At 40.9% G+C, this 24604-nt stretch overlaps 1 protein-coding gene across 9 annotated transcripts in view; it reads right to left on the bottom strand.

Annotated features, from left to right (window-relative positions):
• PTPN13 (protein tyrosine phosphatase non-receptor type 13) overlaps positions 1-24604 on the bottom strand; it is a 131847-nt gene that overhangs the window by 43526 nt on the left and 63717 nt on the right. For 8 of the 9 annotated variants that reach the window (XM_074904942.1, XM_074904945.1, XM_074904943.1 and 5 more), the window contains 3 exons: positions 8643-8738; positions 7202-7301; positions 606-825 (listed from right to left, as the gene is read on the bottom strand). In XM_074904942.1, the coding sequence (XP_074761043.1) occupies positions 606-825; positions 7202-7301; positions 8643-8738 (416 nt within the window). Of the gene's footprint in view, positions 1-605; positions 826-3626; positions 4133-7201; positions 7302-8642; positions 8739-24604 lie in introns of those variants that run through there. The other variant, XM_074904949.1, reaches the window with a different exon arrangement.

Genomic DNA, 24604 nt, shown 5'->3' with positions numbered 1-24604 from the left:
AGAGTCTTGGTTCAAGTTTTCCATCCTTAAAAAAAATAATGTCAATCCAATTCACTGAAAGCAGTGGCAGAGGGCAGCTGGGAAAGGAAAGGGGAGTCTGCATGGTAATTTTGGGTGAATCCAAGGGTCAAATGAATCCTCTCTACCTTTCTTTACCTTCTGGACTTGTTCATTTAATAAACTTTGATGCTGGTAGGACACATCCACATTCCACTAAGAGAAGTAATTGCAATATTCCAATAAGAGAAATAAATGCAAATCGAAGTGGTTGAAAACACCCCAGAATACAGAAGAAACCCAAATCTTATCATTGTTAGGACACTATATTGTTTAATTGATGCAATCTTTAGTCAAAGCTTGCTGTTTGTTTTAGAATCTCTTGATACTGCTTTAAGCTAGGTAGTCATTAATGCCGCAAAACCTCAGGAGTTTGCCCTGAGAGAATTAAGTCTTTCCTATCAGAGCAACACCACATACCTAGTATTTAATCTCTTGATGACTGTTTATTACAGGACCCAGCTTGTGATTCCAACATATAAGAGTTTCAGTCAAGACACCGCTCTGTTTCAATGAAAATAAGAGTTCACCTGAGATCAGGGCATTACCCTCAGTTTTCTTTGTGTCATGGCTGTTTCCAGGGCTATTTCTCTCAGCGGATCTCTGGTGATGTCAAGCATTGAGGACCTAATCGCATCTCCTGGGTAGAGGTTAGGTCGGGATTGCCTGAGTGCCATTCTGGTTTGCAGTTGCATCATTTCTTCTTCCTGACGCTTCAGCATCACTTCTTGACTTATCAGATTGCCTTCAAATGGTGCTTCATGTTGCCTACATATAGTCAGAAGGGATGAATGACATAACTAGGTACGCCTAAGACATTCTGCTGCTTTAAGCACTTACCTAAGTGGAAACCCACAACACAAAAACCGGTTATTAAACGCTACATTAAACACAACAATTATTCAGCAGCAAGGAAGTTAGGACTCTACAGCAATCCATCAATATAGAAAATGAGCAAACATGCCAAGCTTCTACAGCTACTTGTCGTTTATTCATGTGAAAAGAAAGGCCCAGCTGCAGTCTAAAAAAATACTTGGCACTACAAACCTAGTGAATCAGTACAAAAACCAGTGAACACACAGGGGGAAAAAAAATATTAATGGTTTGAAAATATCTTAATTTCTCTGTTCAAGCAGGGACTGTGACCAAGGCATGCTCGAAAATATATTGTTAGAGAAAAAATTAAGTGTACTTCATGTAAATATTGCTCCAATCACTTTCTCTGCAGCAATTCTTGATGAACTCTTTTCACAGCACTGTTATTTATTCCCTGATTCTTCTTGAGTAGAATAGCTTGAAATACTTATATAAATATTTTATATTTATCAACATCCTATAAACTAAATTATACTAATGTTTCCATCATTTTATTTTGCTGAAAAAAATCCCTTTTCTTTTAAATTCCTAAGAATGGCTTGGTTGATACACAGCCACCACAAAAAAAAAGACATTAGCATTTAAGTCAATAATATGAAGGGGAAAAAAAAAAAAAAAAAAAAAAAAAGAGAAACACAAAAAACCTCATCAGTATTTCTGAAGAGCACAGCAACCTATCCTCCAGTTCTTTTCTCAGCTGGTATGGTTCCCAAGTGTCCTACCAACTTTATTCTCTGTGGAAAGAAATCTATGTCCCATTTAGGATGAACAAAAGCGATTTTTTATTTTAAAATCGGGAGGTTAGGTAGGGCAAAGAAAGTATAAATCCAATAAAAATAAAACCAACTTTTACTCCCCTCCCTCTGTCCCGTGCTCTCAGAAAACCACCTTTAAACCCCAAACTAAATATATATATAAACCAATCAAGGCTTCTTTATAAGTCCTAAACCAGAAAAAATAGTGCTCTCCCTCTGTTAACATAACTATACAATTTTTAAACATAAATGGACAGGGAAAACCAACAAGACTTGCATCCACCAAAAAACACTTTTAGCAATTCTAAGCTAAGTGTCAGCTTTAGATGGTACACTAGAGTTATGAAAAACATGAAAGAGCAAAGTGTTTTGAAGCCTGCGTATCACTGCACTGAAGTTCAGGAATACAGATAAATGCTGAGTAAGTCCTGCACTGACACTGACATACAGCCCATTGTAGCAAAAGGTAATCTACAGACTCGACATTAAATTTATTTACCTGGTTTTTAAAAGAGCCTAAAGTTATGTTTGGTGAATGACAAATCAGTTAAACTAAAAGAAAATGCACCTTTCCAGACAGTAGTCTATGCTAACTGGTGGATGTGATTTCAAATTTTTTTCATATTTTTACAGCAGAGTTTCTAATGAATGCCAATAGCACGAACAGTACACCACATTCTCTTATCTTTTTTTTAATACTAATGTTTCATTGGTTAGCATACAAAACCAGCGTTAAAATAAGAAGAGTAATGTTATCATGAGAGTCCAAACAATAAAACATCACTTATGTGCCACAAACTGAGCAAAACAACGCTGAAGTTCCTCAAATGGCATTTCAGGGAAGATACATTTTTCTGTAACTGCACTGTATTAATGTAAGCCCATTATCCTTTCCATTGTGCAGGGCTTTCACAGTATCGCTTCCCTTCTCCCTCCTCTGTTCCTTTCTGCAACAGACTTAATAATAATGTACACCTAAAAGGATAAAGTAATGAGAAAAGGCCTCAGACCTGCAAAGACTTGTGCACATGCTTAGCTTTTCACCAGGAGGAAGCTTATTAAGATTGACATACGTGGGAATATTCACAATGAACTAAGTTAAATACACCCACAAGCACCCTTCAGATCAAGGTCTAAGGATGGGCTCTGAAATAAAACAAAACCAAACACTTTCTGTACATAAATATCTATGAATTATCAACGAATATATGAAAGAGATAGACATGTTGCAACTAGCTGTATCTGAAAACACTTGCTAATGTGAAATCCCCTACTGCAGAAGAAAACTGCCTTTTTAATAACATACAGTTCTGTTCAATAGAAACACTAAGTTATCACATGAAGTATTATAATTATGTTGGTTCATTATCTTCATTGATATGTATTAATTTATCTGAAAATTGGAGTGGGTGTGGGGTGTCTGGAGAAGAAGCTCAAAAATCTAATGGTTTAAAAATTTTCATAACCTAGTATATAAACCCTATCACCAACCAGAAATCAGCTTGCTTCAGCATCCTGAATATGTAAAACTAACTTGGGCTTGGTCAGACTGTCAGTTTTCTATGGAGGGTAGCAGCATGATTCACTCTTCAGTTCTAAGACAAGGAATGCATTTCTCATTCGACAGAAAAGGAGATCCTGCTGACAGATACAGGCAGAGCTCTTCCGTGCAGTTCAAGAACATGCAAGCATTGTTACTCCAACCAGAAAAAAAAAAATCCAAATTACATTTCTAACAGATAACATCATAAAAGTATGTTTCCTACGGTACTTCATCAGACAAGTACATGGCTGCTACTCTGTATTTTCATCAATGTCTGACTGCAAACCAGAATCTCAAAGTTACTTATTCACCTGAAGATGGTAGGTGAGCAGTCACCTGGAGGACTGACTCCCATAAAAGAGGAAGAGAATTAACTCCTCACCTAATGTACTTACCAAGAAATTTGCAGGTATTGGATCAGAGAAGGAAGCTGGAAGAAGAGAAGCAGGTAGGCATTCTCTAATGATTAGTGCAGTGGAAAGGTCAGGAATAGACTGAGAAAAACGGACGCCTTTCGGTAAGGTAGGAAGGATATGGAAATGAAATTTAGTGGAAGAAAAAGGCAACAGAAGGAAGAGATCCATGTCAGCTGCTGCTCCTAGAGAGAAAAAGGAAGAAACAGTAAAGGAAGAAAAAGAAAAAAGAAAAAAGGTAAAGAAAAAAAAAAAGGACAAAAATACGGAATAGGAGAAGCAAAGAGAAAACACAGACACAAGTATTCATTGCCATGAGGAAAGTATTCCAAGAAGTTTAAAGGATAAATCACAGACTACAAGAAGGGTTTAAGTGTACTCTGAATTGTACTACTGAAAAACCTATGGCTTCTGCTAGTTTAAGAGCAGGCCAGCCCACCCAAACAACACAAGTCATGCTGGTTGATAACTCTGAACAGCTTCACTGTTTGTTTGTTTGGGTTTTTTTAAATACTCGCAGTAGACTCCCTCAAATCCAAATCCTCCTATTTGATTTACAACTCATTTTGACAAGGATAATTCTGTGGATGATTAAGCTGACTGACTCTAAGAATATGCCGCAGGAACAGTATGTATTGAATTACAGATGGTACCTCTGAACACAGAGAAAAACACTGAACAATCCTGCCAAGTGCTAATGGAATTCAAGTAATGGATTAAATTGCATATACTTCCCCAAACCCTGAAATCAAACAATTGGCCAAAAAAAGTAAACTCTGAGAATCTGCTCCTTCAAACTACTTGTTACTAAGAGTTTTACTTTGAGAGCTTACGTTTCTAGTTTTGAAAGCCATGGTCTCTGTAGTCCAGGACATTTTAAAGCAGCAACATGCAAAATTCTGGATTAAGTTACTTTCTCAGAAATCTCCCTGCTTAACCATCTACCATCTTTGATGGTATTCCTCTTTACACTTTTCAGCACTGGGAAGTTTTAACAGCTGTTGGAGAAACACAGAGAGAGTGCGCATGCGCTGTTTTCTATGCAGCTCATATAAGTAACAGAGATATTATCTAAGTGTTATTTTATGACCAGATTCTGCTGGTGGCTGCTTTCCTGTTTCTCAACAGGTCTACAAAAAAAGCTAGTAACACTAGCTTTCAGGTCTTCGGCCTCATTTTTCCATCTTGGATATATTTACTAGTTTAGTACTAAAAAAAAAAAAGCAGCTTTTTCACCTTATGAAATGGGGGAACATTTCAAAAATCAGTAAAGAACTATCTGTGGTACCCTACCAGGACATTTTTTTTGCAAGTGCAGTGATATCTATTAGCAAAGCTACAGAGAGGAGACCAAGCAGAAACAGGAGATTAAAAAAAAAAATTAAGTCTTGAAGTAACACTGTACAGTTACATACATGTAAAATTCCATTGCTAAGCACAACAGATAAATCTATGCTGCAGTTACAATATTTTCCTTCTAGATTTTACACATATACAAATTATGTCCACTAAAGGTACCAGCCTTAACAAGAGCAATATAAAGTAAAACAAAAGTAAAAAAAAACATGAGAAAGTATGTAGTCTTTTACCATGACATTTTCACTTGCATAATAGGCCTGATTAATTTACAACAATGTGACTCATTTACACACACACACACTATTTTCTATTTAGAAAATGTTTCAGAAATGGAAACAAAAGTTCTCTATCAGCATCCACAAATTACTGTTTTATTTTGAAGCATAGCTACAGTGTTGAACTTGCAACTTTCCTGGGTTCAAGTCAAAGGAGAATGAAGGTTGACTTAGCAGTATTCACCAAAAGAAAAAAAAACAACCAATGGCAAGTTAAGAAAGCTATATACTCCTCCTGTACCCACAGTAATAATAGCCAACTTTGCCATTTTAGTGTGGTACTAAAACAGCATAAAATGCAAAGCAGAAATTTACAGCTTTTAATGGGGTTACATGGGACATAAAACTGTAACCTGAGTCCTTGAAAATTTGCCCTAAAAGTCTCACACACTAGCCAAAATCTTCTTACGTCAAGACAGGCTGGATTTCTAAAGTTGCTTGGACACTGCAATTTAACACACAGTTACATGAATAGACCATATTCCTGCCAACAAAGCAGTGTTAACCCATCTAAGCAATGCCTAAATCCTTCTCCCCTGCAAGAAAAGCCAATATAGACATTTCTAAATGACTTTACATTTTTCAGGCAAAGTGGAAGTAGTAAGAAAATCAATGCAGCTGCTTAGCAGATCGCCAAAAGCTGCGAGATTTCCAAGTAACTGTTCTCTTGCTCATGTGCAATCAGATACAGCTCATCTGAGACCCTGCCTTACTCAGACCCATTTAAGGTACACAATACAGTGCGAGAAGCAGATGTTCATCTATTATCATCTCCATGTTCAAAGCCCTGCTCACTGCACATCACTCTGTATGTTAAACAAACACGGAGGACACAAATGACAGGCTTGCCACATCACCTGAAACAGTTCCAATCTTGAGACACCTCTGAGTTTCTTAAATGTGATTGAGCAGGATTCCCATCCAACTTATGCCAAAAACATATAAATATCCTAAAATACTGATCACAGCAGCAATCTTTCTGCTGAACTACCTCAAACAAAGCAGAAAACTGCTGAAACAAGGCTTTGTTATAATGTGGTGAGAGAAGAGGGGGAAAACGTGTCTGTCTGGGGTTTTTTTTTTCTTCCCTTACTACAAAAATTATTTGAATGATTTTTATAAAATATGCCAGGGTGACTCAGTGTCTAGCAGATACTAGAAAAATTTTCCTTCAAAGAGGTCAATGTCAGTAAAAATTCTCAAACATTTAAAATGGAACCACTCAAAATCTAAAAATATGGCAAGATACGCTTCTGCTGCACAAAGACGCTATATTAAGGTGATGTAAAAAGCAGAACCTACTTTTTAAAGCAATATTGATGAACGGCACTTGAAAAAATAAAACTCACTGATGTCATATTCAAATACACACCACATCAAATTTCAAAAAGCAAACTGTTACTGAATTGGCTTGCTGAGGTATAAAAAAAAAAAATCCAAAACACAACAACATATACTGAGAGTTTGCCAGAACAACCAAATGCATGGTTTTTGGCTTATTTCAAACAAATAAGCATGTGATCGTTTCCTTATTAAATGATAAAAAAATTAGTTTATATTTTTATCATCAATATTTTCCAAACTTTATTTTAGAAAAGTATAATGAAAATAAAAATAATATTTCCAAGCAGAACGTGGCCCCTGACCTGACAGATACAGCATCTCTAGAGAGTACAATCCAGTCTTCATTAAATATGGGAACTGAATTTGAACTCCTAACTGCTATACTTACCTCTACACCACAACGCATCACAAGACTTTTACTTCAGACTGCAATACGTAATTCTGAAATGCTCTTTTCTTTCAAGTATACAATTTTTTAACCTTAAACGGAAGCTAGGATGGGAATGAAAAATTCACTTGTAGATTTAGAATACTTTGATACAAAGCACTCCAAGAACATACTGTTTCTACAGGGTTTACCTTGCCCTCTGAGAATTAGCTTGACTTGATGTGGAGATATCATCAGCACCTGGCAAAGCACCACTGGCATCATCTCTCTTGAAACCTTCATTTCTTCTCACTAGCAAACCAAAAGACAAATTAATACCTGATTGGGCAACAAAGCACACAGAGTAATCCCATCTAAAGATCAAGGATTTATCAGTCATATGAGATTACTCAGAAGGAATCAGATTCCTGCATTCTGCACAATGGCATTACAGTATTAGACAAACTAGCATTATGATGTTGATTTCAGTTTTCAAAGCAATCTTGCAGTTTCCCGCAACGAAAACAGCTGCACTACACAAGTCCTTTGAAGAATAATACTAAGGAAGGCCTAAAAGAAACAATTAAAAAAGACCCCACACAATTGCATAGACACCTTCTCACATTTTTGTCAGCTGTGAGTTGAGATGCATGCCTGGTAGAGACGTCATATAAAACACCACTCCAGAACAGAAACAGAGCAGCTAGGTAAAGCAATTATGCATCCAGTTCACAAGAGGGGAGTTAAGAAACCAATATATACGTTGCTGAGCTCCTATGTTTAATTTTTGTTCCTGGAATCTGGCTCCTTCTTATAACTTATCAAAAAAGATTTGATTTTTTTTTTTCTTCCTTTTGGCAATATACTAACCTGCTATTCTGTTTGTAATGATTATCTCATTTGCCGGTACATCTTTCTGCAGCAGCACCTGAGATACTACGCTTAAGAGTTTGATTTTGCAAATAATTTCACTATCATCTCTTACTGTACCCTCAATTAACAGAGGTAGTAGGAGAGCTCTTGCAGAACATACAGCCCCGTTTATCTAGATATAGTTAAATGTGCTACAAGAGACTTGCTACTTGTTGCTACTCCTTAGGCTTCTGGCTCAGTAAGCAGGAGGATGAACAAAGAAAGACAAGGAAGGTTGAGAGCACAGCGAGTACAGGGAGGCTGGGTTGGAATTCTCTGTGTATGGAATAGCTACAGTGCAGCTATACTCTAGCTTCCCAATTGTTGCTTTCTTTCCTCATTTTCATCAAATGGTTTGCCTCCATCTCTTTAAAGCTTTTGCAATTTGTAGTTATTGTACACTAAAACAACTTTGACAGCATGCTATTTAAAACAAGCACTCCAGTAAAAAGTAACCATTTCCAGCTTTTCCTACCAAGTTCCCTTTCAGAGTGCTAAATTTCATTTTTGAACAGAGTGCCAATTATGCTGAAATGTACACAATGTTGTAATTACATGAGATCATCTTACAACTTCGTATTAGTGGTAATTATGAAGCCTCCTACTAAAGATTTAACTTCCTACTTTTGGGGTTTATTTTTCATCTTGAACTTTTTTCTTTAGGTTTTCTGTTTGATTGATTGGTTGGGTTGGGGGGGGGGTGTGTGTTTGGTTAGTTTTGTTTTTAAACACAGGTCTTACCTTGTCTGAAATCCGGTTCTGAAGAAATAACAGATGGACTTTCACTCGAAGTACTATAAACATCGCTGTGGTAAGATTTGTACCTTCTCAAAGGCTCTGAAAATTTAAATCACAGTATCAGAAGGGTAAGAGAGCAACAGTTCTAATGCAAAAATCAAGCACAAATGAACATTTAAAATTTTCTGAAATCTCTTCAAAATGTTCGAAAATGACTGTCTATGGGTATGGAGTCTGAAGGCAAACACTCAGTAGATGCTGTGCAGTCCCATTCTGTCCCTGCAGCTTGATGGTTCTGTGGTCCGCCTGGCCTCTCCTGATGATCCTAACAGAGTAACGTCCTCTGAACTTCTCTCTCATCATCACTTCCAAGGTAAAACTAATATTTTAAAAACCAACAAAATCCAAGACAAAACCCAATCCTTCCTGCAAATAAAACTGCTAAAACATTTCGTGCGCATCTCTTGTGCATAGAAAGCCACAACCAGGACTCAATCCCTGGTTCCTGCACAATGAAAAAGGAGAAATACCCACTGAGACAAAGCAGGAACTTGAAATTTATTAATTTGTTCAGCTCATCTTTGACACCCACAAAATACAATTAACAATTAATATGATTCTATAGGATATTTAATTAACTAGAACAGCTACATGCAGGTGATGAGAAATCAATACAACAGTCTCTGTTCCTACTCTCAGTGGATTCTTTAAAGAACATACTGGAGCAAAGGGCTCCACAGAAGGGATATGTACTTGACATCTGCAACAATCTCTCAAATCTTTCCTATGCACAAGCCAACCAACCAACCAACCACACAGTGTGCATAAAAGCGGAAAACAAAACAAAAAGTTCCCACATTTTGGGATTACCAATGCTTCACTAAGTGAGAGAAAACTTCAGGTGTCTTTATTTGCAGAAGGCTGTCTGTGGTCAACTACAGTTAATGTTTGTTAAAACAGAAGTGTTAATATAGAGAAAACACATGTAACTGCTGTGAAGACAAGTGCAAATCACTACAGCAAGGAATGTAAAACATAAGAATACAAAATGGGGAGATACTTGAGCAGAGGAGTCTGGATGCTGTCAAAAGTCAGTCAAAAGGTTCCAACTGCTCATATCCAGAAAACAAAATGCCTGATGAAAAATCCTGTGAGAATAAACCTGCAGCATAACCTGTATTAGGTCAGAGGACATGTTAGACATGCAGTCAACAGTACCACTCACACAGGCTTTCTACAGAAGCAAAGAAAACTCCAAATAGGAAAAAGGCATGAAAAGATAGAAGATAACGCAGTAGACCAACACTAAAGACTAGTTCATGTTAATTTTGGACTGTTTCCAAAACCTTCTTCCTTAAAAGACAGCATTTTCCTTGTTTCTACCAGCTCACTTGGGTTGTACAGTTCTCCACTGTCCCACCAAACACAAGATTCTTTAAGAAAAGCAAGCAAAGTCACCAATCAACCTGTGAAACCAACTGCTCCCGCCAACCCATCTCAGTTGCACAGTTTAGTAGCATAAAACCCAATTAATCCTAAGGACACTTCACATTACTCTCAGAAACGAGCAACACTGCTTGCACATTTGCAAACCATCCTACAGCAAGATGAAGAGAATTCACTGGGGGGTGCTGTGGGGTTGCTTCAGTCTTTCACAATGGCTACTTTCAGCGATCTGGATTTTACAACAAAGAAATCTACTGCCAATCTAGCAATTACTTGCCTAACAAGGGAAATAAAAACCAAATTCCGTGGGTAGCTTCTGGAGCTGTATTTTTAAAATGCTCCCAGCCCTGTAAGTGAGGCATCAATCCAAACCTGATACTGGAGCTACAGTACAGAGACGTTTAACTGAAAACAGATCTCTTCTTTCCCAGTAGTTTTACTAGCTGTAGGTTTTACAAATATGCTGAACTGACTTTGAAGCAAGAAGATGGAAAGGGAATGATAAAATATAACGTGAGATTTTAAACAAATTATTTTTTCCATCTAGTCTGCAGCCTAGGCTTCCTGGATTGCACACAAATTGTGGCTCCATTCTGGTTCTTCAAGACATGACATTTTGAAAAAAAAAAAAAAAAGTGGTAAAACAGAAATATGCAGTCAAAACACGAAACAATTATTTGTATGTGGTGGCGTGATACCTGACTCTGCAGGGTATTTGACTTCTCTTGACTCATCCTGTTAGCGGGAGTTGGCGCCCTGCTGTATAGGCCAAGGGGTAAGTTCACGAGCCAAGAAACATAAAGCAAGATTCCCAATCATTGCTTATCTCAGTGTTTTCACAGACCTCTGAGGCCCGGCTAGGTCTAGCATTCACAAGTAGAGACAGAGATGGGACCACCCTCCCTTCTTGTCACATCCTTCTCCCTAAGCAATACCATACAATTTATCCCGATAACACAAGCAAAAGTGTTCTTCTTATCTGGAGGCATTTTACTACCTTTCCACATAGGCTGCATCAATGACTATTGGCCTATTCAGTCTAGGGACAAAAGTTTAAAGACAATTAAGAAGCTACAGCCTGAAATTCCAGGTAAATACTCCAGATTTTTCTTCACTTTGCTCAGTTTAGGAAAAATATATACAGACATGGAACTGTTTGCTGCTGGGACATCTTCTCTCTGGCAATTACCTTCCAGTTCTCTGCTGGTATATACACATCCATGTATATCCACTACACATCCCCCCCAACACTACGCCTCCTCTTAACCGAACGATCTTTTCCAGGACATGGACAGGATATGCACTGCAAACATTCAGTTAAATTGTAAACATTAAGACTATACTGTATCTGTAAGATTTGCAAAATTACCCAAATAATTTATGTTATCTCCTCTCCTCCAGCAAATTCTCCTCTCTTCTAATGTATCATATTAGGATTTAACTTCAGAGAAGGCACTTGTATCATGTCCAAGCCAAACTTCCAATTAAGAACTGGCTTCCAAAGGTCACAAAGTCCGAATTCTGGGATTAAGTTAGAAATTAAGCTTTTTATACAGTAATTTCAAAAATGAAGACAAACTTCTAGCCTGTCTGACTGGGAAGGAAATGGAAGATGACATCAAAGCTAAACATGAGAATAAAACAACTTATCTCTCCTATTTACATTTTTCCCTGGGGTTTTTGAATAGCCTTCAATTTTTTGTTTATTTGTTTGGGTTTTGGTTGGTTGATTTTTAAAAAAATTTTGGTGACTGAAGAGAGGCTTCAGAACTGATTTAATTTCGAGAAACGTCAAGGACATTGTAGCATGAATTATTCTACCAGATATCCTTCTTAACATTTCAGTGTTTAGATTAGTCTCTTACCAGAACACTTTGAGTCATTTGATACCTTAGCAGAAAAACAAATGCGAGTTTAAGCCTGTTTTAAAAGTCCATAACTAAAATGAATATGACTTGTACTAATAAGTTAACACACAGTAGCACCACGACAAAGATGAATGAAGCATTACAACTCGAAGAATGTGTGTGCTGCTTAATGCTGCAGTGATGCTTTTTCAAACACCCTATCAAAGCCAGTAGAGCACACTGGCTCTACTCACAGGCACCTAATACAGCATAAAATAACAAAACACACTATTTATGCAAGGCAAGACATGCAAGCCCAGACAAGTAATATACAGAAAGCCTCATTGCAGCCAACTTCAACAGAAATCAGAGACCCACATTTAGCTTGGAATTTCATTATCCTGAACACGACTCATATTAGATATGCAGGTTTTCAAATACACGTTATTACAGAATTATTACTGGCTGTACAGAGAAGGAAAAAGAGAATATGGCAGAGTTAAATAGACAGTTCCATGACAGGGAGGGAGGTCTTGTTTGCTCTTTAAGGTTTTAATGGTGTGTGTCTCTGTTTTGCAAGAGTGTTACTACGATACCATTTAAAACTGTTCTTTAGGAGAGGCTGGGACTTGCTTTTTCACAAGAGTTTAACCAATAGGTTAGAGTCAGATTTTCTCTTCCTTTTCTTCTTTTCATCTAAGAAAACTTGAATTATATTACACAAGGCAGCATAGGTTTAACAGGCAGAATGTAGAGATCCAGGATAAATCCTTAGTAAGCATTCATATCCATCAAGTGCACAAGGGAAACAAATCCATTCAGCCTTAAAGGGGAACAAGCTCATTTTAACTTGCAAGATTTCCACCACCCATATTCTAAATGAAAAAATCTGTATTGTACATGCAGCCCAAGTCACCAGCCACCCAGGAGTGTCCTTAGAGAGCCTAATCTGATACATGGGGTCTAACAGTATCTAAGTGACAGGAAGAAACAGGAGACTTGGAAAACCTCAGCACACAGACATCTGTAGGGCTAAACTGGAAAGGAAAGCAGCAAGATTAAAAATAACAACTCCAGGGTCTGGTAAAAAACTCAGTGTCTTGTACTTAGAAAGACACCCTTCTTTTCTGGATCTGGATTATGCCATCTAGGATAAGGTATGTAAATGGACATAGACTGAAAGTGTGGCTAGTAAAGTTAGCTGTTTGTTTTAATTTAAATGTTTTATCCAACTAAGAATATAATGGGTTGACTAAAAATTGATAATCCCATACTGTGTGAGTTGCTGAAAGTTTAATAAAGCCAATAAAACAGATGCCACTTTGCTATGCAATTACGGAACTGTAAAAGCTATTTTGCTACCTCACAATAAACCATGTAATTCAAACAAAATAATAGTGGCTGATGCCACAAACATTTCTTTCTTTTTCCTTGAAAAACCAACCTCTCTAGTCTCAGCAAAATTAACTTAAAGTTACTAAGGGGATAAACTGAAAGTTTTCTATCTAAAATAGTACCAGTCCATTACCCTACCCTTCAGCTTCATTAATACGATTTCTGAACATTGTTCTAACTGAACCTTACCCTTACCGGACATACCAACCACATGAGAATCCATTTCACCACTGAATTGAAATCATACTGCAGCACAATGATCATAAGACATGTGTAAACCGAGCCTTAATTTGCTTTCATATGCAAACAGATACACCATTGTGGATGACTTGCATTTCCTCTGCTTAGCCTACACATGAACGGAGTACATATAGTTCAAGAGAAAAAGAAAGTATGCACACTTCACTGAATTTAGAGAGGTAAGTTTGTAAAGCAGCTATTCCTCTTTTGCCCTAAATCCAATTTCCCATTTAACCCACTTCTGCAGGAGCTCCCAAAATCAAATCTCTGGGCCTTAATTTCCTGGGATAGTTTCACTACCAACAGCTGCCTGCTTACCTACAGGAGCCTCCCCTTATTCAAAAACACAGCCTCAAACTAAAAGAGCTTTTAAAATCCAGACATTTAGAGTATCACTAGCCATAACTCCTCACCTAAACACATGCAGTCATATTACAGAAGTTTTACAAACTGGGTCCAGATGAGTCTTCAGGGTAGCTAAAGAAAATAATTGTTTTGTGAGATAAAGACAAGACTTAGGAGGCAGAGACCTGTCTTTAGAAACACAGAATATTACTGTCTCTTCTTGCTGACTGTATGAAGCAGAGGGCCATAAGTGGCCAAAAAAAAAAAAAAAGAGGTCAATCATCTGGCTTTTCAGCTGGAAAAATTAAAGGTAAAAAAGAGAGAGGAATAAACACAGCTTGAGGCTATGGAATTCACATGGTTTCCAACTGCAAAAACATTTAACAAAGGCTTGAGAATATTCCCAAACCACCCCTACTTCCCCACCCCTGGATTCAGCATTCCAAAGCTTCAGCAAGATCAGCTTTTTTGGTATCCTCCCCTCTTTTTCCTCTGTCTGCTATTTAACCCACAGCCAGCTACATTACTACTCTCCTAACCGGTTTTGTGCTCTCATATTCCACCAGGACGTAGACAATCTTTACACCTTGCTCCCTCTTGCATCTCAGTTACAACATCCTCATACAGACACTGCATATAAAAATGAAGGATGCACATTCACTCAAATAACAATTTACTTTGTTAACAAAAAAACCCCAATTCACTTTGAATTATGCAGACACTCAAAACGAGGGGGGGGAACTGCCTTAAGCAAATAAAAAGGAAAGATTCATACAAAGCCACCGTCTCACAGCCTTGTGCCATACTGTTGGGCTGTTTGAAGGTAGGCCCAAGATACAAAACCTGAAGTGTGTTTACACTTCATAACTCTCAGAAGATACAATCAGTTTTGTGGGTGAGAAGGCAACAAAAGCTGGGAGCAAGGGAGAATAGATGATGCTTTCACGGTCTTGAGCAGCAATGTAGGCTTGCAAAACGTAAAAGGCAGAATATTATTTTATCTCTGAAATGGGACACTATCACTTGGTACCAAGCAACAACATCCAAGTTTCAAAACAATAAACTCAAAACCTGCTCTCCTGGTACAGACAAACTGCCTCGGTTTAACAACTAACTTCTCAACTCTAAACAATTCTGCCTAAGCTCACAAAACCTACATAACAAAACCAAGAATGAACAATAACAGCAGAGATGCAGAACTTACTGTCCCCTCTCCTGGTAAGATTAACATGTATTTTTGGAGTCTGTTCTTAGCATTCAGAATTGTCTACACCTGAAGTCAACCAGCCATCTCTTCCCCTTCCCCACATCTGGCTAAGCACCTAATCATAAACAATCATCTTTAGTATACAAGAGATAAACAACCTCAACCCTGAAACTGTACAGCAGAATAACATATAAACCAGCAAGTTCACAAGCAAGGCACTTGCAATGACACTGCTCGTGAGGCTAAATCCAAGATGTTCTGACTGTAGATTATAGTGCAGTTTAGATGGTCGGCAGCTCACTATGAACTGCTCTGTTATAGCACAGCTGTAATTAAAGCTCTGTCATTCTTTCCACTATAAACTCTACTTCTCATAAGTTTATAATTTGCATCATAAAAATCTGTTATGAGTGAAAGCTTGGCATACCAGAGCCCGTGCATGAGAACATTTTCTTTTTTCAAGAGTCAGCTCCTCAAGGTTTTGTGAATAACGAAAAAGTTTGCCAGCTTAACCCAAAATAAGTTAAAGAAATAAACCTCATGTCACTTAAGTTCCTTAATAGGTTGAGGAGGGAATTTTTATTGGCCAAGTTTAACCCAAGAGAGTCCAATGCCCTTCACAATTCAAAAACTGAAAAACAATGTACAGCTTAAAGCAGAGGGTTACTACAATTTACAGACTTAACTCGTAACCTCGACCTGGACCCAACCAAATTGAAAACATCCCCAAACCTACCAAAGAGAAAGCCAACTGTGTCTTCTCTACTAAAACCACCCATCAACACTGTTCCCAAGACTCCTTGCCCATTCCCCCACCCTCAACTGAACAGAACACTTATTTCGAAAGCTTGTGTAGTCAGGAATATCTTATTCTTTTTCTCCAAGTTTCATTTCAATGCCTCTCCTTTAAGGTTGTGCTGTGTTCCACATAGGGAAAGAGCAGTAGTCACTGTTATTTTCTGTGGACTTCTTTCCACTCCATTTCTACTTGTTGCCCACCTATCTGCTATGTGACTACCAGCTTAGGCAGTAGGATACCCTTGCATCAAGTGCTGCACAAGAAACTACCACCATTATCTTTATCTCAATAATGACATATTTTACCCCAGCTTTCCACACATTTGCTTCTATCTCTCAGCTAGGCTGCATTTATGTCAGAAGAGCAATTCCACACACACTAGATAAAGCCTGGCATTTGTAGACTAGCAGACTTTTATGTATTAAGGCTTTTGTGAATCTGCTCATTAAGGCTTCAGAATAGAGTACTTCCAGTCAGGCTCCTCAAGCTTTGTAAAACACAACAGCAACTAACTCCTATGTGAAAAGGTATTCCCCGTGCATCTTACTAAAATACCCCTTCAGAGAGGCTCTCATTAAAAATTCACATTCACAACTAGGTTCTGCCCCAAACTTTTTTAAGTAGTTAAATGACCAAAAAAAGAGAGCCTAAAATAAAACATCAGAGCACACACTCCTAACTTCAAGAGTGAAACATATGTACTTCATCTGTTGAAAGTAGAAATCTCACAAGACAGGAACATTACAAGCCAGCTATCTGTTGAGAAAGTATCTTCATTTTTTTTCTAGCAAGTAATGGCTGTGAGTTCAGAAGGATGGGCAGTGAGTCATCAACTACTTCCCCAATCTTCCCTATACAGATTTGCCACTCAGCTCCTGTGACTGTGAAGTCCCAGTTCCCAGTTTACTTTGACTGTACTTTCAATCATCCCTTTTATGAATCAAGTAGTTTTACACATCTGAACTACCTCAGCTTGCAAGTCATGAGCACATTGTGTTTTCTGCCATCTTCCAATCTATTTCAATAAGAATGATAAACTCTTGCTCATCAATGGGTTTGGCCAAGCTTTTGGTTTTGCTGTTGTACGACACAAACCTATACTCCTAAACAACAGGGCTACTGAGCTTTCCATACACTGGGAGTGGCCTTCTCAAACTTTGTCAGCTGCCTATCTCCAAAGATCTGAGCTGACTCACATACTTGAGATGGTCCCCTTAAATTTTGGGCTCTTAAACCAAAAACCAGCCAACCTTCCCCATACCTCACCTTGGTAAATAATGACAGTGAACTTTTATTGAAATAAACAATGGTATTTCCACAGTACTACTTCAGTCTATGTTCATTCCTTCACATTACAACGCAACCCTCAGCAAAAGATGGCAATTTGATAGTACACAAAAACCTCCAGCTGTCTCGTCTGTATGTATACAGAAACCACAGTAGCTTTTTAAACTTCCTATGCCATTTCCATAACACTCCATCTTTCTGGAGCACATGGCTCACATGCAGAGGAGAAAGACAATGGGCTTCCCATGCTAACTGCAAGAAAAGCATCTACTGAGGTGGTGTTTTGCCAGTTATCAGGCCTAGCATAAAGGACACAGCCAGAATAAAGATGAACCAATAACCAATTTGTATTTGATACAAAAGGTTCAGTACATGGGTGAGCACTGGGGGTACAAACAAGTCAGTTTATACATAATGGACATCAATCCCACTGACCCCAACAACGACACCACATGACCAACAATGGGTGGAATAAATGGTGACATGCAGTTTCCCATAGAAGGGATGGGACACGAGTCAACAAGCCAAATACATAAGACCAAGGAAGCCACATAATGAATCTCTACACAGCCTGCATTTACAAAAGCCAGACCTGACTGGAGCCCAGTCCCAGGGAGGCAGGAGGTCCTTCCCCAACAGGGAACTCTGCACAGTGCCTCCACCTCACAGACAGACACTGCCCCTTCCTGCAAGTGGTCCCAGCTTTTATCCCTCAGTGGGACACCTGACCTTTGTTTACTTAATGCAGACACCTGGGGCTCCTTTACCCAATGGCTCTCCCTGCCAGGCTGGCCACACCCTGGAGGGAAGCCTGAAGGCAAACTCACCCCCCCCTTTGTGAAGGGCTGTGGGAATCACCCATATGTCAACCTTCATTTGGGGCTTGGGGTTGAAACCCCAGCATTTCAGTTGGCCACCAGTGGCATGAACAGACATTTTTAGAAACTGAATCTTCATAAAAGGTTTATCATCTCTCTTTAATAAGGAGGTGTTTCCACCTCAGTGCAGGAAAAGGAGGCAAAAGTGGTTTTTTCACACAGTTATTTCTGTCACACAACAGACAGGCAGCCACAAATCTTCAACTGCATAGATTCTGAATGCACCTGAATAAATGACTGATCTCGCTTTGCACATATGGCTCTTCTACCACACACCTTAGATGACTAAGTTATGTCTTCTGGCCCATCACAAGCAGGATCCAAATTTACAAGCCCTGAAAATCATGTCACCTTTTTCAAAGCAAACAAAATATCCAGTAGAGTTCTGCATAAAGACCATTTTATAAGTTTCCACAGAACAAATACAAATACTTCCCCCCCCCCCTTTCATTCTTTTAATTACCTGATAGAAGTTGTCAAGTATTCCCAACTAGGTAAAGATCTTAACATAAGTCCAAAAAAAATTTTGTATTTAAGTGCTTAACTGCATCACACAGAGTCATATGATGCAAAAACAGAGATCTGGAGATTAAATTCTGCCTTTCCTCTGGGATATAAATCTATCTCTAATACCTGGAGATGGGGATTTTTCTACAAAGAAAATGACTTGACAATTGGCCGTTACCAACTTTTTCTGATTTTAATTAAAGAACTTGATATCGTCTGACTTAGAGATCAAGTATTTACACTGGGTAAGCAACCTGGACAAACACACTTATGTTTATTGGCAAGAGACATTCTAACACTTCCACGTACCTAAAAAGAAGCAAAGATCTCAGCAGTTTCAAGAGCTGCTGTATAACAAGATCTCTTTGTTTAATGACTATGTATTGGGTCTGGCTGAACTGGAATCGGTTTTCCCCTATAGCAGCCCTCACGGTGCTGTGGTTTATGCTGGGAGCTGCAGGGTCTTGATAGCACCCTGGTGTTGTGGCTGCTGCTGAGCAGTGCTTACACAGCACCAAGGCTCTTTCTGACATTTCCCCCAGTGGGACGGGGTGGGCAAGATCTTGGGAGGGGACACAGCCAGGACAGCTGACCCAAACCGACCAAAGGGATATTCCATACCATATGACATCTGCTCAGTATAAAGCTGGGAGAAAGGAGGAAGGGGGTGGGGTCACCCTTGGTCCTCCGAGGCAACTACTATGCGTATTGGAGCCCTGCTTCCTGAGAAGGCCCGACATCGCCTCTTCATGGGAAGTAGAGAATAAATCTGTTTGCTTTTGCTTCCGTGCGCGGACTTTTGCTTTGCTTTGCTTATATTAAAACTGCTTTTGTTTCACCCACAAGGGTTAGTTTATCTTCTTTCCCCTCTTTACCCTGTTGAGAAAACAAAGGGAAGGGAGGGGGGGGAAGTGACAGAGCGACTTGGTGGATACCTGGCATTTAGTCAGAGTCAAACCATCACAGTCTATTCTGGCGCCCAACGTGGGGCAAAACAACGGCAGTTTTATATTAAATGTGCTGTAGCTATAGTAGTTATTAAGCAACAAGCTCTTGTGATGGTCACGGGCTTGTTTATTGCGCTGCTTATCTTTATTTTGTTAAGCTCGGGAACATGCTGCAAGGAATCGGGAACATCATGAGTGGTTTTATTTTGCAGGCTCCTGAGGTACTTAGTCATCCTTATGTTAGTTCATTGATACTCTTTATTAATGCTGTTCGCCTGTTGTGGGTTGTGTGGAGCTCGGTATGCTCTTGGTGTAAGAGAAGGCAAATTTTGAGTGAATCGGTGCCAAAATGTGCTCTAAGGCGGCCTGTTCCTGGGTGGCAGGGAGAGTGGAAGGAGTTGGGCAGATTCCTAGGACGGTTATCACCTCCTGTAGCCTGGGATCTCACCCCTGAACAGGCAAGCAACCCCACAAAATTGACACATCACCTGATAGAGGGGTGTCTTGCCTATCCCAATGAGAATCAGCAACTTCTAGCACTTTACTGGGGCCTGGCCTGTGCTTATCGAGCTGCAGTTCAGCACTCTCAAAGGGCTGTAGTTGACATGGGAACTCAAACAATAACAACAACAGAGATTGCCCCAGTAGTAAAAAAGAAACAATGGACAAGGAGAACAACAGGCCCATACCCTCGATTAATAAGGGAGGAGAAAGAGGAGGAAGAAGCTGGTCCTTCAGCAAAGGTATCAGAAGAGGGAATAACAGAACTGAAACAGGAGGCAGAAACTACCCAGTCCCTGACGTCATCAGAACTGCGAGATCTGCGGAAAGACTATTGCCGCCAGCCGGGTGAGCGGATCGCTGCCTGGCTGCTGCGATGCTGGGATAATGGGGCAGATGCTCAACAGCTGGAAGGTAAGGAAGCCCAACAGCTGGGTTCCCTTGCTAGAAATCGAGGAATTGAAAGGGGAATTGGAAAAGAGACAACAATTTGCAGTCTGTGGAGACGGCTCCTTTCAAGTGTTAAAGCAAGGTATCCTTTTAAGGAAGATCTTATGGACCACACCCCAGGGAAGTGGGCTACTGCAGATGAAGGTGTCCAGTACCTGAGAGAATTAGCAGTGATGGAAGTCATCTATGGTGATCCAGATAATGATGAAGCCCCTAAAAATCCAGAGGATGTCCCATGCACACGGGCCATGTGGAGGAAGGTGATTAAAGGTGCGCCATCCTCGTATTCTGCCGGCTTGGCCGCGATGTACTACCCAGAAATGGATGCGGGAGAAGGACTAAGATGTACGCCAACTGTGGAGGCAGTCTCTTCCTGGCTTCAGAACTTTGAAGAGAGTCTTGGTACCTCCTCATCGCTACGGGAGAGTGCCCTGGATGTTAGGAGCTCCCCAAGAAATCATTTCTCTTCTGTCCCAGTCAGGGGGAAAGGAAAGCCAAGGCGCATGACACGTGGCGAACTCTGGTTCTTCCTGCGCGACCAGGGGGAGGACATGAGGAAGTGGGATGGTCAACCCACCTTTAAGTTGGAAGCACGTGTACATGAATTGCGAGGAAAGACCCCTGCCAACAAGAAGACATCTAAGAAGGTTGCTAATGTAGCTGGTGTAAAACCACAAGGAAGTAACCAGCGATCTCCCAGATACAGAAAGACTGAGATCACCTCCCTTGATCCTGAAGAAGGAACCTCCGGCCTGGCACGGCAAGAGTCAGACAGTGAGTACTCCGACCAAGAACAGGAATAGAGGGCCCCTGCCTCCAGCCAGGAGGAGGAAAGGGATGATCGGGTGTATTGGACAGTGTGGATTCGATGGCCTGGCACATCAAATCCACAGAAGTACCAGGCTTTAATTGACACCAGGGCACAATGTACACTAATGCCGTCAAGTTATAGAGGGGCAGAACCTATCTGGATCTCAGGAGTGACAGGGGGCTGTCAAGAACTATCAGTATTGGAGGCCGAGGTTAGCTTGACTGGGGACAAGTGGGAAAAACATCCCATTGTAACTGGCCCAGAAGCCCCTTGCATCTTGGGCATTGACTATCTCAAGAGGGGATACTTCAAAGACCCAAAAGGATACCGATGGGCTTTTGGTGTGGCCAGTGTGAATACAGAAAAGGTAAAACAGTTGTCTAATCTGCCTGGCCTCTCAGAAGATCCTTTTGTTGTGGGACTGTTGCAAGTTGAAGAACAACAGGTGCCAATTGCTATGAGGACTGTACACCGACGGCAGTATCGTACAAACCGAGACTCTCTGGCTCCCATCCAAGAATTGATTCGTCAACTGGAGAACCAAGGTGTCATCAGTAAGACACATTCGCCTTTTAATAGCCCAATATGGCCAGTGCGAAAGTCTGACGGAGGGTGGAGGTTAACAGTAGACTATCGTGGCCTGAATGAAGTGACGCCACCACTGAGTGCTGCTGTACCAGATATGTTAGAGCTCCAGTATGAACTGGAGTCAAAGGCAGCCAAGTGGTACGCCACAATTGACATTGCCAATGCATTCTTTTCAATTCCTTTGGCAGAAGAGTGCAGGCCACAGTTTGCTTTCACGTGGAGGGGTGTCCAGTATACCTGGAATCGACTGCCCCAGGGGTGGAAGCACAGCCCCACTATTTGTCATGGACTAATTCAAACTGCACTGGAAAAGGGTGATGCCCCTGAACATCTACAATACATTGATGACATCATTGTGTGGGGCAATGAGGCAGAAGAAGTGTTCAAGAAAGGACAAAGAGTAATTGAGATTCTTCTGAGAGCTGGGTTTGCCATAAAGAAAAGCAAGGTCAAGGGACCAGCACGAGAAATTCAGTTCTTGGGAATAAAATGGCAAGATGGACGCCGTCATGTGCCATTGGATGTTGTCAACAAGATAGCAACTATGTCTCCACCGACCAACAAGAAGGAAACACAAGCTTTCCTAGGACTTGTGGGATTTTGGAGGATGCATATTCCAGGTTACAGTCAGCTTGTGAGCCCTCTCTATCAAGTGACCCGAAAGAAGAACAATTTTCAGTGGGGTCCTGAGCAGCAACAAGCCTTTGAGCACATCAAACAAGAGATAGCTCGAGCGGTAGCTCTTGGGCCTGTTCGGACAGGACCAGCTGTGCAAAATATACTTTACACATCAACTGGGGAGCACGGACTCACATGGAGCCTCTGGCAGAAGATACCAGGTGAAACTCGAGGTCGACCATTAGGATTTTGGAGCCGGGGATATCGAGGACCAGAAGCCCACTACACTCCGACTGAAAAGGAGATACTGGCAGCATATGAGGGGATTCGAGCTGCTTCAGAAGTTGTTGGTACAGAAGCACAGCTCCTCTTGGCACCACGGCTGCCTGTATTACATTGGATGTTCAAAGGAAACGTCCCTTCCACACACCATGCAACCAGTGCTACTTGGAGTAAATGGGTCGCGTTAATCACGCAACGGGCTCGACTGGGGAAACCCAACCATCCAGGGATCCTGGAAGAGATCATGGACTGGCCAGAAGGTAGAGATTTTGGAGTGCGGCCTGAGGAGGTGGCTCGTGCCCAAGAGGCACCGCCATATAACGAGTTACCAGAAGATGAGAGGCCTTATGCTCTCTTTACTGATGGATCCTGTCGTGTGGTAGGAAGCCATCGGAAGTGGAAAGCTGCTGTGTGGAGTCCCACAAGACAAGTCGTTGAGGCCACTGAAGGAGAAGGAGAGTCAAGTCAGTTCGCAGAAGTAAAAGCGATCCAACTTGCCCTAAAGATTGCTGAACGGGAAAAGTGGCCAGTATTATATCTCTACACGGACTCCTGGATGGTGGCTAACGCCCTGTGGGGGTGGCTACAGGAGTGGAAGAAGACCAATTGGCAGCGCAGAGGTAAACCCATCTGGGCTGCTGCATTGTGGCAGGACATCGCTGCCCGAGTGGAAAACGTGGCTCTAAAGGTGCGTCATGTAGATGCTCATGTGCCCAAAAGGCGTGCCACTGAAGAACACCAAAACAATGAGCAAGCAGACAAAGCTGCCAAAATTGAAGTAGCTCGGCTGGACCTGGACTGGGAGCGTAAGGGTGAGCTGTTTGTAGCTCGATGGGCCCATGAAACATCAGGGCATCTTGGCAGAGATGCAACGTACAGATGGGCTCGTGATCGAGGGGTGGACCTGACCATGGAGGCCATCTCACAGGTCACTCACGAAGGTGAAACATGTGCTGCAATCAAGCGAGCCACACGAGTAAAGTCTCCCTGGAACAGAGGGCGATGGCTGAGTTTTCAATACGGTGAGGCCTGGCAGATTGACTATATTGGACCACTGCCACAAACACGCCAAGGCAAGCGCTACATACTCACCATGGTAGAAGCAACTATGGGTTGGCTAGAAACGTACCCTGTAAATCATGCCACTGCCCGAAATACCATCTTGGGTCTTGAAAGGCAAATTTTATGGCGACATGGTACTCCTGAAAGAATCGAGTCAGACAACGGGACCCATTTTCGAATAATCTTATAAACTCCTGGGCAAAGAAACACGGCATTGAGTGGGTGTATCACATCCCTTATTACCCACAAGCGTCTGGAAAGATTGAAAGATATAATGGACTGTTGAAGACTATGTTGAGAGCATTGGACAATGGGGGATGGAAGCATTGGGATATAAATTTAGCAGAAGCCACTTGGCTAATTAATACCAGAGGATCTGTTAACCGTCCTGGGCCTGCCCAAACAAACCCCCTTCATACTGTGGGAGGAGATAAGGTCCCCGTAGTACACACAGGGAGGTGGCTGGGGAAGGCAGTGTGGATTGCTCCTCCCTTGGGAAAAGGCAAGCCCACTCGTGGGATTGTCTTTGCTCAGGGACCTGGATGTACTTGGTGGGTAATGCGGGAGGATGGGACTACTCAGTGTGTGCCTCAAGAACATTTAACCTTGGGGGGAAAGTAATCTGTGGGATGAGTTGTATGTTGCAGGAAGTGATGGAGGAAGTAGGAACGATGAAGAGTGAACCAGACACGTGCAATGACGACCCAAACCTAGCCGGTGCTGGAGTCCAACGGTCAAGCATACTTCTGTCCTGA

Source organism: Athene noctua, chromosome 4 (genome assembly GCF_965140245.1).
Source record: "Athene noctua chromosome 4, bAthNoc1.hap1.1, whole genome shotgun sequence".
NCBI lineage: Eukaryota > Metazoa > Chordata > Aves > Strigiformes > Strigidae > Athene > Athene noctua.
The sequence above is the reverse complement of the archived record's forward strand: the minus strand, read 5'-3'. Positions and strand labels throughout refer to the sequence as shown.